This window comes from Lacerta agilis, chromosome 1, assembly GCF_009819535.1.
Source record: "Lacerta agilis isolate rLacAgi1 chromosome 1, rLacAgi1.pri, whole genome shotgun sequence".
NCBI lineage: Eukaryota > Metazoa > Chordata > Lepidosauria > Squamata > Lacertidae > Lacerta > Lacerta agilis.
Window position 1 is genome coordinate 89,298,370 of NC_046312.1, and position 15,656 is coordinate 89,314,025.

Genomic DNA, 15,656 nt, shown 5'->3' on the forward strand with positions numbered 1-15,656 from the left:
ATTATTCTTCATGTCTAATCTTTTACAAATGGGGGCTGTGTGTGTGTGGCAAGGGAGAATTCAGTCATGTGATTCCTCACTCACAGTCTGAAATGGCATATATTCCAGAAGCAGTTTTACCACCTCATCTGCCTTTTGTACAGATTGACCACTTTGAGCTACAGTGATGGTCAATACTATAAGTATTTTCAAAAATACAACAAAAGAGGGAAGAGTGGGAAGAGGAACATCAGCTGCTATTTCCTAAAATAGTCAGGTGGACTGAGGACTGAGGCTAATTGATACTGTGATTAAATGATGGGGAGCAGCACACTGTCCCTTTTCCAGGGATCTGCCAATTTCCTTTGTTGCAACTAATACATGTCACTGTCAGAAACAAGATCCTGGGACCAGTAATGTTCCTGCAGTTCACATATTTCCCCCAGGTTTTCTACACACTAGAGCTGGGTGTTATCCCAGGTGCCTCCCACACTTTTAGGCCTAGGAGCACATCTTAGAAACTGCTGTAGGCACCACAAAATACCCATTTACAGGAAGAAGGTAATGCTCAGAACCTCCCCCTCCAAACAGACAAAACACCAGCACACACCACAAAAATATGTGCTAGTGCTGAGGGGCAGCAAACTGTGGGCCCAACTCTTTCCTCTTAGTGGAAGAACAGAATTTGAGGCATAAATATATAATCAGCATACAACAGTGATTATTGTATAAAATGACAATTCAAAAGAAACCTTTTGGAAATCGATTCACACTGCTACTACTAGACTTGGACCACCTCCTGCACTGCCTATTTCTCTCTCTTTCATCCCACCCTGGTGCTTGGGAGCATGTTGTGCATCTATGTGCTCTGAGTGTGCATGGAGGTGCCTGCTAAAGACTCAGCTGACAGACCACACAGCAACTGCTATACAGCAGCTAAACAGGTGGACAGACAAAGCCTACAGTGAAAGGGAAAACTGCCGGTAGAGTTATTTGCTTGTCAGCTGGAGCTATGATGAACTATGATAAATGGAAATCCCCCTGAAGGTATGGAGAGATATGTTACTATGCAGGAGGCAGCATCCACCTGGGTTTAATCAGTATTTCCAGCAGAGAAAGCTCCCTGCGATGTCAGCCTTGGAGGAAGGGACATCGCACCGAGTATCCAAGGTATGTATTGTTTTTTTCAGTCAACTAATTAATTGACCAACCACTGAGCTAATCAAAACAAGAACAAAACAAACCTTTTAAGTCATTTTCAAAGATTCCTTGACCTAATGCAGGTGTGAAATATATCTTCACTCACCCCTCACTGTGAAATGTATTGATGGCATTGCGGCAAAGTGCATTTTTAAAGGCACCAGCACTAGTTTATTGTCTCGCTGAATTTGGCCAACTGCAAAAATCCACTGACATCTGGCTGTTGTCATTAAACCCATTCCTTACACTTGAGAATGCACCATTTTCTGTAGGTAATATCTATACAGTATATCACTTTGTATATTAAAGTGGGGTGTCTATGTGCAAACATCCCAGAGAACAAAAGAGCAGCAAAGTAAGGTATGCATCCTTAAATCCCCAAATGGCTCTAGATTATGGTTTGTAGTACATGCTTTCACTACTGAATGTTCCCTGCAGCAGAAAGTAATAGTGGGGCCCTGTGAGGATTCTGCTGGCTGAGTGAGAAAGCAAACACTTTCTCTGAATCCCTTCCTCCTCCCATGATAATCTGTATTAATAATTAAGACTGGAATTTTGAAGTCATGAATTCCAAAGGAATCTTGATGAATTTAAAATGGGGCTATGCTGGAACATGCTAAGTTCTGTTTTCCAATGTCCGATAATGCTTTCTGAGTGACTCTATACTATACATTAGCCTTTGAATAACAGGGAAGTTGTTTTTTGTGGCCTAAAAGTAAGAAATGCCCAACAACAGGGCAAAATAATTACAATATAAGGTGAGAAGAGGGGTTCAGGACTATATTTACATAAAGTAAAAGATTTTTATTCAAATCACATGTGGCCAAATCATTAACAAGAAACTTGTTTTATTTTATGAGATTTGCATAATAATAATATATGAAGAAGTGTGCATGCACATGAAAGCTCATACCAAGAACAAACTTAGTTGGTCTGTAAGATGCTACTGGAAGGAATTTTTTATTTTTTATATTTATACCCAGGCCATCTGGCTGGGTTTCCTCACCACTCTGGGCAGCTCCCAACAGAATATTAATATTAATAATAAAAAGTGATAAAACATCAAACATTAAAAACTTCCCTAAACAGGACTGCCTTCAGGTGTCTTCTAAAAGTCAGATAGTTGTTTATTTCCTTGACATCTGCTGGGAGGGCGTTCCACAGGGGGAGGGGGCGCGGACGCCACTACCAAGAAGGCCCTCTGCCTGGTTCCCTGTAACCTCACGTCTCGCAGTGAGGGAACCGCCAGAAGGCCCTTGGAGCTGGACCTCAGTGTCCGGGCTGAACAATGGGGGTTGAGATGCTCCTTCGGGTATACTGGGTCATTTAGGGCTTTAAAGGTCAGCACCAACACTTTGAATTGTGCTTGGAAATATACTGTTTAGCAGTGAGATTTATCCAAGAGTTGTTGTCTGGGACTTGCTTTCAAGTGGATTCTGTTTGTTGCTAGCATGGTAGCCGGAAGGGCTGGTCTTGTCTTTGTCACCTGACACAGGTTTTTTCGTCTCATCCTTACACCACTTCTGGCCAGTGTGAGGGGCTACATTTTGGCAAACCAATCAGGGCAAATCCAAACCAGGATCTCTGGTAAGAAATAGTGTTCAGCTTCTGGATCCCTAGTGCACCTGAAAGCTTCAGTTATAGTAACAGGTAAGAACACATTTCACCAACGCCCATCTATTGAGAAGGCTGCAATCTGATCAATTTGATAAGGCCCAGTGATCGCCATTTAACGGGATTGTTATATTGCTTATTTTCATTATGGATGTTCATATTTCAATGTCTAAGTCAAAACAATATATAAATTAATAAAATCTTCCTCCTCCTCCTCTTGGGGCTGCACTACAGTACTCTGCATGGCAGAGGTGGGGAGACTCCGGCCCGTGGGTCAGATTTGGCCTGCCAGGCCTCCCCATTTAGCCCATAAGATCATTTCTCCCCAAATCATGTCCACCTGCCACACCCTCTCACCGTACACATTATGCCAGATGTGAAGTCTGGCTTAGGATAGAAATGCACCTGCTTTTCCTGCAGAAAGCAGGATACACACACACAGAAATGCATCCACTTTCTATTTTAAGTTGAAGTTGCTGAAGTGAGCTTTTGTCAAAGTTCTCAGTAGCTAAGCATTCACATCCAAAATCCAGTATTCACCAAAATAAACAGAAACACACGACAAACTCATTCATCTGAAGGGGCTGTGGAAGAGCTGGAGGAAGAGGCTGGCTACTTAAAATATTTAGTCTGCCTTATCCCTGTATGAGTTGGTAGATAAATGTATTGTGGACAACCCGTGAATGTGGATAGCTAAATATTTTAGGTAAATGAATTTTATCTTCATTGTGAGATAAGGGGGGTGGGTGTCATTTCCCAAGACGGCCCAGCTGGTCTTAATGATCTTTATTTCCCAGAGTGGTCTTACCATTAAGCCACTTGGAGTTGTATTGTGCTGTTCTAAGAGGTGGAACATTCCCAAGGCTGCGGTAAATAGCGGGATCTCGTCCAGAGAAATCAATGACCGTTGCAGCATACAGTTCTCCCTGCGATGTGATCACTGCTGTCGAGTTGTGCCGGGGGTCATAGGGACAGCGGGCTACCCCATTTATTTTCTCAATGATTTTGCTAAGATTTCCCACCTGTATGTAAAAAGCAATGGAAGAGAAAAGGGTGATGGGAACAGTTTGACAGATAACACAGTTAGCCAAGCAATAGGTTAAATTAGGAAACCTGGATAATGCTAAGTGCACAGAAGGCAAGGTAAAAAAAATATAGCTTTTTCTGAGCTAGCATAGCTAAGCATACCATGCCTGTATTCTTTGCACAGAGGTAAATGCTATCCCTGTGTTGTTTTCAGAAAACTTAAAACCAACTGAATCTAGGCTTTAGGGAGACTGGGCAGCAAGGGAATTCATTAGCACCAGAGTAATGCTTGCAGACATCTACTTTATAGCTCACTCTAGTTCCCAAGTGGAAGCTTGCACACTGATTTGCTGGTCGTGTCAAGTCATCAGAAGCATCTAACCACCATGTTATTGTTACCTTCATAATACCCTTCCGTGTACTCTGCATACTAGTCCTGCTCCTCTAAGTTATAGTGACTATGGTCCACCTGTTTCAAGGCCCCCTTCACATGATCTGACATGAAGCTCATGCTTTCCTTAAGAAGGTTTTAGATATTTGAGGAAAGACGGGGGCGGGGAGGGCAAGGTAAGTCTCCCTGGTTCCCCAAAAGTGTGAGTTCCCTTGGGTTGCTGCAACTCACAAGAGGGCCTTTGCTGAAGTTCTTAGGAAATGGCCAGATTTGTATGGCAGAAGGCAGTCCTTCAGATTTCCAGGTCCAGAAGCATGAATGGCTTTAGAAGGTCATCACCAGCACTTTGAATTGGACCAGGAAACAAATTAGAAGTTAGTGCCATTGCTTCAATGGGGGAGTTACATTCTCCCAGTATGTGGGTGTTGAATTCTGGACCAAATGTAGCTTACAGGCTTACTCTTCATAGGCTGTCTTACACACAGCACATTACAGGAACCCTGAGGCCTGTGAACATGCAGCCTCCAGGAATGAACATAGCTGATGCACTAGCCTAAGCTGCACAAAGGCTACAACCTACAACATCTGGTCATCCAGGATAAAATCCAAACCCATAGCAACCCTTCAACTATGAAACTGCAGTCTTAGTAACTTAATTCCATGCATTACTGCATTTGACCAGCCTTCCATTTTGCTGTTTGCTGTGGTGACTAGCAGGCTCATAAACACAGTGCAATGCTATGTAATCTTCATGCCATCTGCTTCCATCTTAAAACGTTAACTGGCCTTTCAGTGCAGAAGAGAGAAATGCACATGACTGGAGCAAATGGAAAAGAGCTGGAAATAGGCAACCACTTTCGTCCATCCTGAAGGCTATCACCTTTTGTGTATAAATTGATAGGTGCAAAAGTGGCACTGTCACCTCAGAACAAAGTCCTGTTCCTACCATAAATGTATTGTGCCTGCAGACACTTAAAAAAGAGCTATGGTTTAGTAACCAACAACATACTCTTCAACCAAAAAACTCAGTCAGAGAGCTTGATAGTATTTCTGCACAAGATACTTAAGCAATAGCTGTGAGTCAGAACCCAAAGTTCTAGGTTAAATAGTATATTTGTCTGGCCTATTATAAATCTTTTCATCACTGCAGAAACTTTACTGCTCAGTGATAACCTCAACCTACCATAATGTATAATGTCCCCAACATATCTTGTTATTTCTCCTCCTCTTCTCTCGTATGCCTACACATCTATCAGAATTTGATTAGAACAAGTGGAAGCTGCAATTAAATGCTGCAGTGGGGAATGCTCCTGTTAACAGTCAGCCATACTCTCCTTCATCATGCCTTATTGTATTCCTTTCATCTGGTTCTTCCTTCCCTCCACCTTCCTAGCCAAGAGTAAGTCACCGTTCAGACCTAACTGTGTATACTCATTTCTCACTTGTCTGTTTTGGGAGTCCCCACCCTTTAGTTCCACCCCCCACCCCAGAAGATTACTTAGGGATATTATCAAGAAGAGTAAAATTCCTAAGCCAAAATGAAAGAGTAAGAGGAGCCAAAGGAGAATGTGACATGTTTTGGTTAGGAAGGAACAAACAACTGAAGAACTGCCAGCAGCCTATTTCCTGTAAAAACTATTTCCTGTAAAAACTTTGTCCACTAGAGGCACAGGTAAGCATAACCCAGTGATGCTACACAGGCAAGTAAAACTGAGGCCTTTACATTTCCCATCTCATTTACCTGCAGTCATTTTTTTCCCATCCTGCTCTCTGATTCATCCTTAAAGAGAAGAGGCACAACTTACCTGTCTGCTGGAGCACACTGGTGAAAAAGCATTGGTACCACAAGTGAAAACTTTCTTTCCATAAACAATCAGAACACGAACATAGTTCTGACATTCCTCCTGAAATGAAAAGCAGAAAAACACATTTGCAAGAAAGAGTAACAGCCTGTGCTTAATATGAGTGAACATTCCCCAGGGCTTAGTCCAGACTCTGTTTCTGATGTCATGCTTTAGTCCTGGAAAATGTGACTTGGTAACAAAAGACTAGTGTGTCTCTGAGCACATGTCAAGTCCATATAACTAAGCTTCACAGAGGATAATTTCTAGAGAGATTGGCCTTCTCACCTATAATTGTTGAAATTAAAACACCAAGTCCCTATGTTCATAAATCTGCTCTTAATGTGATCTAGAATGATGCGTCTAGTGTCATGTATGTGACTTCCCTCAGTCAAGCCTTATGCTGGTAATGACTACCAAAAAGCAGAAGATAGCCAAAAAGTTAAGCATCTGCTTTAATGGAAAGCACAGCCCTTTCAAAAGTCTTATAATCCCAAACGTACAAGGAGCACAAAGCAGGTGTGGAACTACAGTTACTGACAACTATTTTTTGGTAAGGATTTAAAAAAGGTTACCTAACAAGGCTAAGATAATCAACCATTTGACGATGAAGTTGTACAATGAGTAGTGGGGTTGAGTTAAGACCATAATAAAATTAATAGAGCCCTGATGATCAGGCAAAAAGCCCATCTAGGCTAACATCCTGTTCTCACAGTAGCCAACCAGATGCCTATGTGAAGCCAACACCTCACCTGTCCTTCCCAGCACCTGGTTTGCAGAGGCACACTGCTTCCAATAGTGAAGGCAGGATATGGCCATGATGGTTTGCAGCCATCAATAGCCTTTCCTCCATGAATTTGTCAAATCTTCTTTTAAAGGATTAAAATTGGAAAGAGGTTGCAGTGAATGTAAACATAATACAAGAAGTCTTTGCTGAAGCGTTTGTTATAATTCAGCACTAAGCAATCTGGAAAATGAACCTTCATAAAACTAATAATCCATGTGTAATATATTCTATAAAACATAATTAGATTATTGGCAAACTGGGGTGAGAGACAACATATGACTCAATCACCTAGAAAAATATTCAGTATATTTCGTTCATAACGATCAATACCTTTGTCTGGTTGTCACTTTCACCATCTGGAAACTGGAACTTAATATATCAGATAAATTCAAGCAACATGGACACAAAACTATGGTGATGCTTGGTCCACCACAGAATGGGATGACATTTGTTAAATTACAAGTAGGGCTGCTCCCATTTCCTACATAAAAGGCCAGAGAGAAGCACTGCTTCCCATCCAGCCCACAAATAGCAATAAAGTGATACGATGACTTTGGTATGGATATTACTCTCCCCAATACATAAGAGTTAGATGGATTGAGAAAAACTATGCCTTTTCCTCCTTCCACGAGAGAAGTGATGGCCAAACTTGGCCCTCCAGCTGTTTTGGGACTACAACTACCATCATCCCTAGCTAGCAGGACCAGTGGTCAGGGAAGATGGGCCACATACCGTAAGAGGCTACAGTATTTTGGGTTACAGTTCTAATTTTTAAAAATCATACTCTGGTGTACTGCAGCTTGGACAAAACTATTATAAGTTGGTCACTAAACAGAGCCTACAGCTGAAGAACCAGCCTCTTTCCTCTTGAGCAAAAATATTTCATTTCTACATCCCATGTCACAAGCTTGCCTGGTGGCAAACATTTCCTGGGAGATGTTTCTGCATATCAGTAATGCAAAAGCACTCCAAATCACCTTGGTAGGAAAGAAATATCCCACTCTTTCATTTGTGATATGGAAATCAACTCATTGAAAGGCTATCCATAACAAATGGCACCATAGCGTTGCCTATGTACAAGGTACCATACGTGCTTGGTGTTTGGGGATGTACTTTATCAAGGATACTGAGAGACTCTATTGTGCAGATAGCAGGATCTGAACCATCAGAGCTGGCCGAGGGAGCATTCAGAATGAGCATGTCAAGACCGCAATGTTCCTTGGAGATGCTTCACATGCCTCACTTTTCAATTCCATTATGTCTTGATCAGATACACAGGGATCAGATTTGAAATACCTCTCAGCCTGGAAGCAAGACTTCAGCTGTGGTGATTCAGCTCATAATCTTCCAGAAATAGATAAACTGTGGGTTATTGTACATTGGCCTATCAGATGGAGCCTTAAGAAACAAAGGCTCTGAGCTGAATTCTGTGATCTCACCCTTCTGGCTCTCCCCCAGCTACATTGTAAGAGAGTAAACTTATCAACTTGGCCAAGAAAGGTTTAACATGGCCCCTTTCCCTGATGTGTTTGTATACGACCTACAGAGAGCTTTTTTATGGAGAGGTAAGCAATAATAAAACCACAGTTCACCTCCACCTGTATTCTGAAATGTCACAATGTATAGTTTTACCACCTCAGTCTACCAGCTTATTCTGCATTAACAGCACTGGTTGCTGTAGAAAATAAATTTACCCATGCTGGGCAACACATATCGCATTTGAATCATGTGGCCTGGCTCTATGCATGGCAGGAATCTAAGGCATAAGTGCAGAATGCACTGGCAGTCAGATGTTTGCACATGAAATCCAGTTAAATTGGTATCTGGCACCTGATTCAAAGGCAAATCTGCCTGCATATAAGTCAACAGCACAGGTAAAGTTTCATTTACACACAAACTATCACTTTTAAATATGCTCTTGTCAAATATTTTCAGTCTTCATAGGTTTCCTTCAGGCAAAAAAGCTCAGAAGCAGCATTTTTTTTTTTTTTTTTTGCTGAATTACACATGCAGATGCAGGATTTATGATGACTTTGTTTGGTCCACTTCACCAAAGGAAAGCACAACACACCCCAAAACTAAGCAGTAAGGAGAGGGATCTGTTCAAAGACTTATTTTGAGTCAAACCATAGCATCAAGGTTTCTAGAGCCTAAAATCTGATTTTTGCACCTCAAGATTCTTACATTTAAATGAACCCCCTAGAACTTAATGGGGTGCATTTAGTAAACTAGTAAATAAATTGCAATATATACTTAATTAACACTTACAAAATTTCTCCTTCTTGTCCTACAGATGTATATTTCAAGTAAAAACTGTGCTTGACTTGGTTCGCAGGAGCACAGGAAGCTGTTTCAAACGAGACCATATCAAGCCCACAATCCATCTACCTCAACTCCCATCACCACTGGCCATTAGGCTAGGCTGGCTAGAGCTGATGGAACTTGAAGTTCAGCAACATCTAGAGAGCCACAGGTTTCCCATCCTTGGTCTGTACGCTCCTTTCATTTATTAGCTTCACCATTATCACAAAATAAATATTTTTAAAAGCTCTCAATAGCTCATGGCAAAATATATCCTAGAGAAATAGCAACAAATTATGACCCCTTAACCTGAGCAGGTTTTTGGCCGACAATCCAGTGCAGGCAGCATTTGCATTAGCTGTTCATACAGGACCAAAGATACAGAAAACCCAGCAAGAAATGCATGGCAGGAGAAAGAAAGGTCCCCTGCAACTGCATAAAAGACAACTGGGAAAACAGGACTTGAAACACATAAAGGCAGTCCACCTCCTAACATGCCAGGAAATTATTTCCAGTGGGCTTTCTGTAACAAGCATTTTGTTACCAGACAAGAGTCCATGGTTTTCCAATAGCATCGTAAGGGGTGGGAGGGAAAGGAAAAGGAAAAGAGAAAAAGAGAAAAAGAAAGCTCTGCTCCAGCCTGCCTTTCCAAAGAAATTTCATTCAACACTGTAGGGAGACGATTGTAATGTGTTTGCTGCCGTCTGTCCTAATTTTCTTTGAACACCTTGCAGGCTGCAAAACACTGTTATTAACACGCTCTCAGATATTTATATTTATTTCTTTAGACAAACAATTTCATTAATCAGTTTTGCCCAGCATCCCAGCCAAGCTGTCTTCTCCTGGCGTGCAGAAGATACCAAACAGGATTTACTAATGATTTTCTGTCTCTTGTTTGTTTTTAATGTCTGCAAGATGCTTTATTGCCAAGACTTACAAACCATTTTTACGGAAGACAGAGAGGACTTGTACTGCATTCCGCAGGGAAAGAATGAAGGAAATAAGCTCAACCATTTGGAAAAGGTACGGCATTGTCCTTTCTGTCTAGGGCAATTTTTTTGTCAAGCTATGTCCTGGGGAACCTTCCCAAGCCAAGAAAACAAATGAAATCTCCATGTGTAACTAAGACAAAGCAAACATACAGAGGCTTACACAGCTAGCTTGCATAACTAGGGCTGGGACTAGCCAGATCAGTAGGAAAGGGACTCAGCAGGATAACACTAACATCAGCATTGGAAAGGCTATCTAAACACATGGAAGGTGGCAGGTGCCAGTCTGGAAAAGGACTAGGACAGATAGGGTTAGTGGAGTGTTGCGCAAGAGAGCTTAAAGACAAGGATGCAGTTCAAAAGGGCTACGCATGCGTTAGTTACATCCTGGCTCGACTACTGTAACATGCCCCACATAGGGCTGCCTTTGAAAAGTGTTCAGAAGCTTCAGATGGCCCAAAATGCTGCAGCCAGACAGCTGACTGTGGGTCACAACAGGAAGCACTCCCCTGTTAAAACAGTTTCACTGGCTATTGGTTTGCTTCTGGCCATAATTCAAAGTGCTGGTTATTACCTATAAAGCCCTGTATGGCTTGGGCGTGAGCTACCTAAAAGATAATAAAATTCCTATACAAACCTGCCTGGGTCAGCTAGGCGATTATGTGAATCCCCTTAACACATTTCTAATTAGGACCTAGTAACTGTGGGTAGCATAGTTGGAATAGAACCTAAGTCACCATGCAACCTCTGAGCTAGAAGATATTGGTAGGACCAAGGAGGAGGAGATATTGGGTGGATAATGCCTGTAGGCTGCCACTTAAGCACCTCAGACTGTGTTCCCATTACCAGGTTAAAATGCAGTTAACACACTCTTTTACTCAACTCAGATCCAAGCATCAAAACATAGTATTTCACAAGATTTGGCTGGATAGATATGGATCATGGCTGACATTGTGTGAGCAGTGCTCCCAAACCAGTGGTGGAAGTACACTGGATGCAGAGTGAGCTGGAGCATGGACACAGCTTTAGATACAGAAATGCGCTCTTCTGCAGTTACAGTAAAAACAAAGAAGGCTCACGTTGCTGAGCTCCAGACATCTGATGCTGAACACTGTAAGAAATTCTGGCTTTAGCATCATCAGTTCTGCAGTAAACCACACTCCTAGCCTGACACCATTCTGTTCCATGACCTGCAACAAATTGTACCACCTCCAGAAGAAAACAATCTTAAATTCTCATGGAACAATTGTAATTCTCATGGAATAATTGTAATAATAAGGAACTACCAGCGTTTTGTAGCATCGTACCAGACTTCTAACATCAGATGTTTTGTTGTGGACATTCCCAAGTGGTATAAAAATCAGTTAACTATGGCTGTATGCAGGGGGAGGTAGGTGGCGAACATACCTCAGTTTTTCCTTTACTCTGACATGATCTCCTGATGTCTTCATCTGAACCCCATTCTGTTGCCTGGGGAACCAAAACAGAGAAAGGTTATATCACGGTTATGCACTACTGTTTTGTTTTTTGGGGCCAGCCCTCATTTGAAGACACAGGGGAATATCTAAAAGTGAGCTACACTGGCCAATTTGCAGCAGCATACATTGTGGTATATTCTCTTGTTTGCATCACTCTTACAGAGTGCAAAGAAGAAGCAATCAATAAAGGAGATAAACCCTCTAGGTGCCGAGGCATAAATCATACGAACATCGGAAAGAATGGTTTCTACATGTTCATATAAATGTAACAGTACTTTATAATTCAGCCTTAACTAGCTCAAACTTTAGCTCAAACTTTTCCAAAGGACTTATATGAAAATCCCAAGAATGGAGAAAGTTCTGAAATTTCAACACATTTCCATCAGTCATGCTGCATTTATCATAGCGTTGTGTGTGCTTTGCCTTTGACTTCAGTGGTTTTGGGTGCCCAGGGCCAAGCCTAGAGCTAAGAAATCCATGATCAAGATCTTCCATGTTCGTATTTGAAGTTAGTAACTGCTGCAGGAGTTGAGGAGGCGAATTTAGCCCCTTCCCCCTGTATGACCTCCCTGATTAAAATCAACCCTCCCCAAAGTTCCTCTTTGTCTTGAGTGAAAAACTTTCAAGTACTGTACCCACCTAGTACCTCTAGGTATCTTCCATGGGGCAAAAAACCAAAACAAACAAACAAAAGCTGGTAGTCGGGGGGGTGTATAGTTTCAAGCAGGAAAATAGTTCACAGGGAAAGGATTAAACCCCACACCATTTTGTTTGGCTGTAAATCTTAATTTTTATGAGAGTTTACTCTTTCCATTAAACAAGATACTATTAGCAAAAAGGGGGATATTAAATAGAGGTATTATTTTCTGGTTTGATGTTTTCTGTTTCTTTTCTTCTTTTATATTGAGCTTTGGGTGCAAATTATGAAAAATGAAATTTTATGTAAAGTTAAGCAGAATGAGAGTTTATGCCAAGTTAACTTCGTTAATACTCTGTGTACAGTATGTCAAAATGACATTTCATAAATAAGGAGTTTGAATAACCCAAATATTGCAGTCCCATTGACTTACAGGACTTCACTATTCTATAAGAATTTACATTGAAAGCACAACATAATTACAGTGAACAAACAGGCACACTTAAACAAATTAATTTTGAATAGCCACCTAAACTGCCCTGTGAACCTAACAAGCCATTCTCCCCTGAAATATTATTATCTGTCATTAGCACAAACTGGGCCATTGGCGCATCTAATAACAGTTTAGGGTTCGGACCTGTGTTTTAGAAAACACATTCTCATTTTTCTCCCCCCTTCTTTCTTGTTTCTCTTTCTAATGAAAGCAGAACCTAGGCCAAGTCTCATGATGTTACACCACAGATTAGTGTTTTGTTTGAACACATCCAATCTTTTCATTCTGGAAATAAAATTTCCCTAAACTTAAAACAGGACAAAAATCCATCTCATGTCATATTGAGGAGAACAAATGTTCCACCTCACCCTATCCCACCCCCATACATACAACTAAAGCAGAAAGAAGATTAAATACTAAAGTTTTTCACATAGTCATATCTGTTGCCAGCAAGATGCAATGTTTTCTAACCTCACATCAATTTTTGACAAGCTAAAAGGAAAAACAAAACCCACTCTAACAACCTCCAGACATGAGATGGCTTCTCTTCCCATTTCAGAAACACCCAGATACATTCTCCATAACTATCCGAGTTTAGCTTGACAACACTTGACAGGACAAAATGAAACAAGATTTTATGTTATTGTTTTTACTTTCAGCAACCAATTCAACTCAGAAGGTAAATACTCTGGCCTCCATGGGAACTGTACTGATGGAAGTTAGTGGACTCTGTAGAATATATAAGTATACACACAAACACCTAAGTTCATATCAAAAAATGGCATTCCCATGGCTGTATGAGAGCAACACTGTCCTTAAATTCATCTAACCTTTAGCAAGTAGCGCAGCAAGATCTGTTGATAATAGAAACCGTTGACAACAGAGAAAATTATGGGAACATGTTGCTGGTGACTGCTCCATTAGTCAATTCGACTTTAATTATAGTCAAGGGGGCAATTAAGCAGAAACGAAGGGCAAGCTATGTTTTACTAGGCCTCTGAATATGCCTGGGGTATGTTGAGAGGGAAACGGACAAAGACTAAGAAACCCTGGTTGTCCAGAGGAAAATTAAAGCTGCTGGGAAAACGGCCTGATGAATCTTGCCCCTAATAATGATCTAACACACAGTGACACAATTCCCCAGATCTCTTTCTCCACAATGTACTAGCATGGCACTCAAGCTTCCTCCCTTTCCTTCAAAAGTCACCTCCTATCTACATTTCCTTCATGAAAAACATTAATCTCCCTTCATTAACTGTTCTTCTTTGGCTGCCATCTTTCCTCTCCCAGTTTTAGTATCTTTCTTTATGTTCCTCCAAGAAGACAGCTTGACACTGCTGTACTTCTTTATGGGCTCCTGCAGATCTAGTGAACCTTTACATCACAATTGTGTAATAAAGCTTTTGACAACCTCATTTCCCAACCCTTTCAACGCACTGAAAGTTTCCGTTAGGTCCCCTCAAGAATCTTAGCTTGAAAGATACGCTTCAACCACCCTTTTATGTCAGCAGAAATCATTTTATAAAATGTGACGACACTATTAGCACCACTATCACTTAATGTTTGCTTATTTAATGCCAACTGCATGGTAAATTGAAAACCTCATGAACAGGAACTATGACATTCCTTTTATGTACAGAGTCTCAAGTACAACAGATAAGACCAAAGAGACAGAGTGATCTTAATAAAGGAGTACTAATGTTCCAGGAGAAGGCTGATGAAATACATCCGAGAACATAGAAAAATTAAATCGCAAGTTACATACAGAGCTAGTCCGAGTACTTTAAATGCTGGAATGCAAGAAAATGCAAAAGCGAGCACCTGTGCCACTACAACACCAGTGCTCTTGTGGTGGTACCTGTGAAAAGGGGGTGTTCTGGGTGGTGGATCACCATACAGTGACAGATCCCCTCCCATCAGTCCTGATTTTTTTCCCCAGAAAAGAAAACATCAGCCCCCAAAAGAGGTGAAAATGGAGTGGGGAAATTCCACCCTACCTTCCACTCTGCAGGTGCCCAGGTACTTGTTGGATCTTCCACTTGGGATAAACCCTCTTCCCCCCCTCTCTCTCTCCCACCCCACCCATTTTCAATTGCTCTGTTAGCTCAGTACTGCGGCATGAAGCAATGAAAGCAATAACACAATATATGTGACAACTGAATGCAAATATTTATTCGAAATATTTATCGCTAGCCTATTAGCCAAAGTTCTCAAGGCAGCTGGCAATATATTTAAAACAAAACATACCATACAATTGTGATGCTGTAACCCTTCACTGGATGGTGCTTCCTCCCCCTGGCCACTGCTGTCTTTTCGCTGCTTGTGGCAGCAGGCACTGGAGGGCTGTGAGGGCCTCAGCCATAGCCCTCACTATGAGTGGGAAGGCAGGCAAGCAAACCAGACATGCCAACCCTTCCTTCTTCTTAACTTCACCACTGCCACTAAACGAATATATTTCATTTTCCTCAGGCTACACTCACTAAACAGCCCCTTTAACTTCCTGTAAATTAGCTGGCCCAACACACTCCCTATACTGGCTAAAGCACTTAGGCATGGAGTAAATAACAAGGCCTCAGACCAACTTTTTCCAAGACAAATTACAGTTTTACATAAAGTTTTAGTAAGGCAATAAGATAAACAGTCTGAGAAAACGATTTTACAAGATCAATCCATTGTACAGTTTGAGTAAACAAGCAGATAAATGCTTCCACCTACGCCAGTTCGACACAATTTTTCTAACTGAGTCAATACTTATCAATTTGCATCCCTCAGTTCAGCTTCTGAGCCCTTTATGGTCCCTTCTTCTAGTTCCATCTGTCTGCATCTCTCCAAGTATCTGACTCTCAACTATCTGATTTAATTTTCTAGCTTAATTTATATTGAATACACTTTCATCCCCCCCCCTTACTCTTCCAGCCAA

The 15,656-nt window shown here is 41.3% G+C and overlaps 1 protein-coding gene across 10 annotated transcripts in view; it reads right to left on the bottom strand.

The window, feature by feature from the left end:
• Window positions 1-15,656, bottom strand: part of SEMA5B (semaphorin 5B) — a 333,647-nt gene that overhangs the window by 79,275 nt on the left and 238,716 nt on the right. For all 10 annotated transcript variants that reach the window (XM_033162647.1, XM_033162615.1, XM_033162631.1 and 7 more), the window contains 3 exons: window positions 11,536-11,598; window positions 6,016-6,114; window positions 3,602-3,815 (listed from right to left, as the gene is read on the bottom strand). In XM_033162647.1, the coding sequence (XP_033018538.1) occupies window positions 3,602-3,815; window positions 6,016-6,114; window positions 11,536-11,598 (376 nt within the window). The remainder of the gene's footprint in view (window positions 1-3,601; window positions 3,816-6,015; window positions 6,115-11,535; window positions 11,599-15,656) is intronic.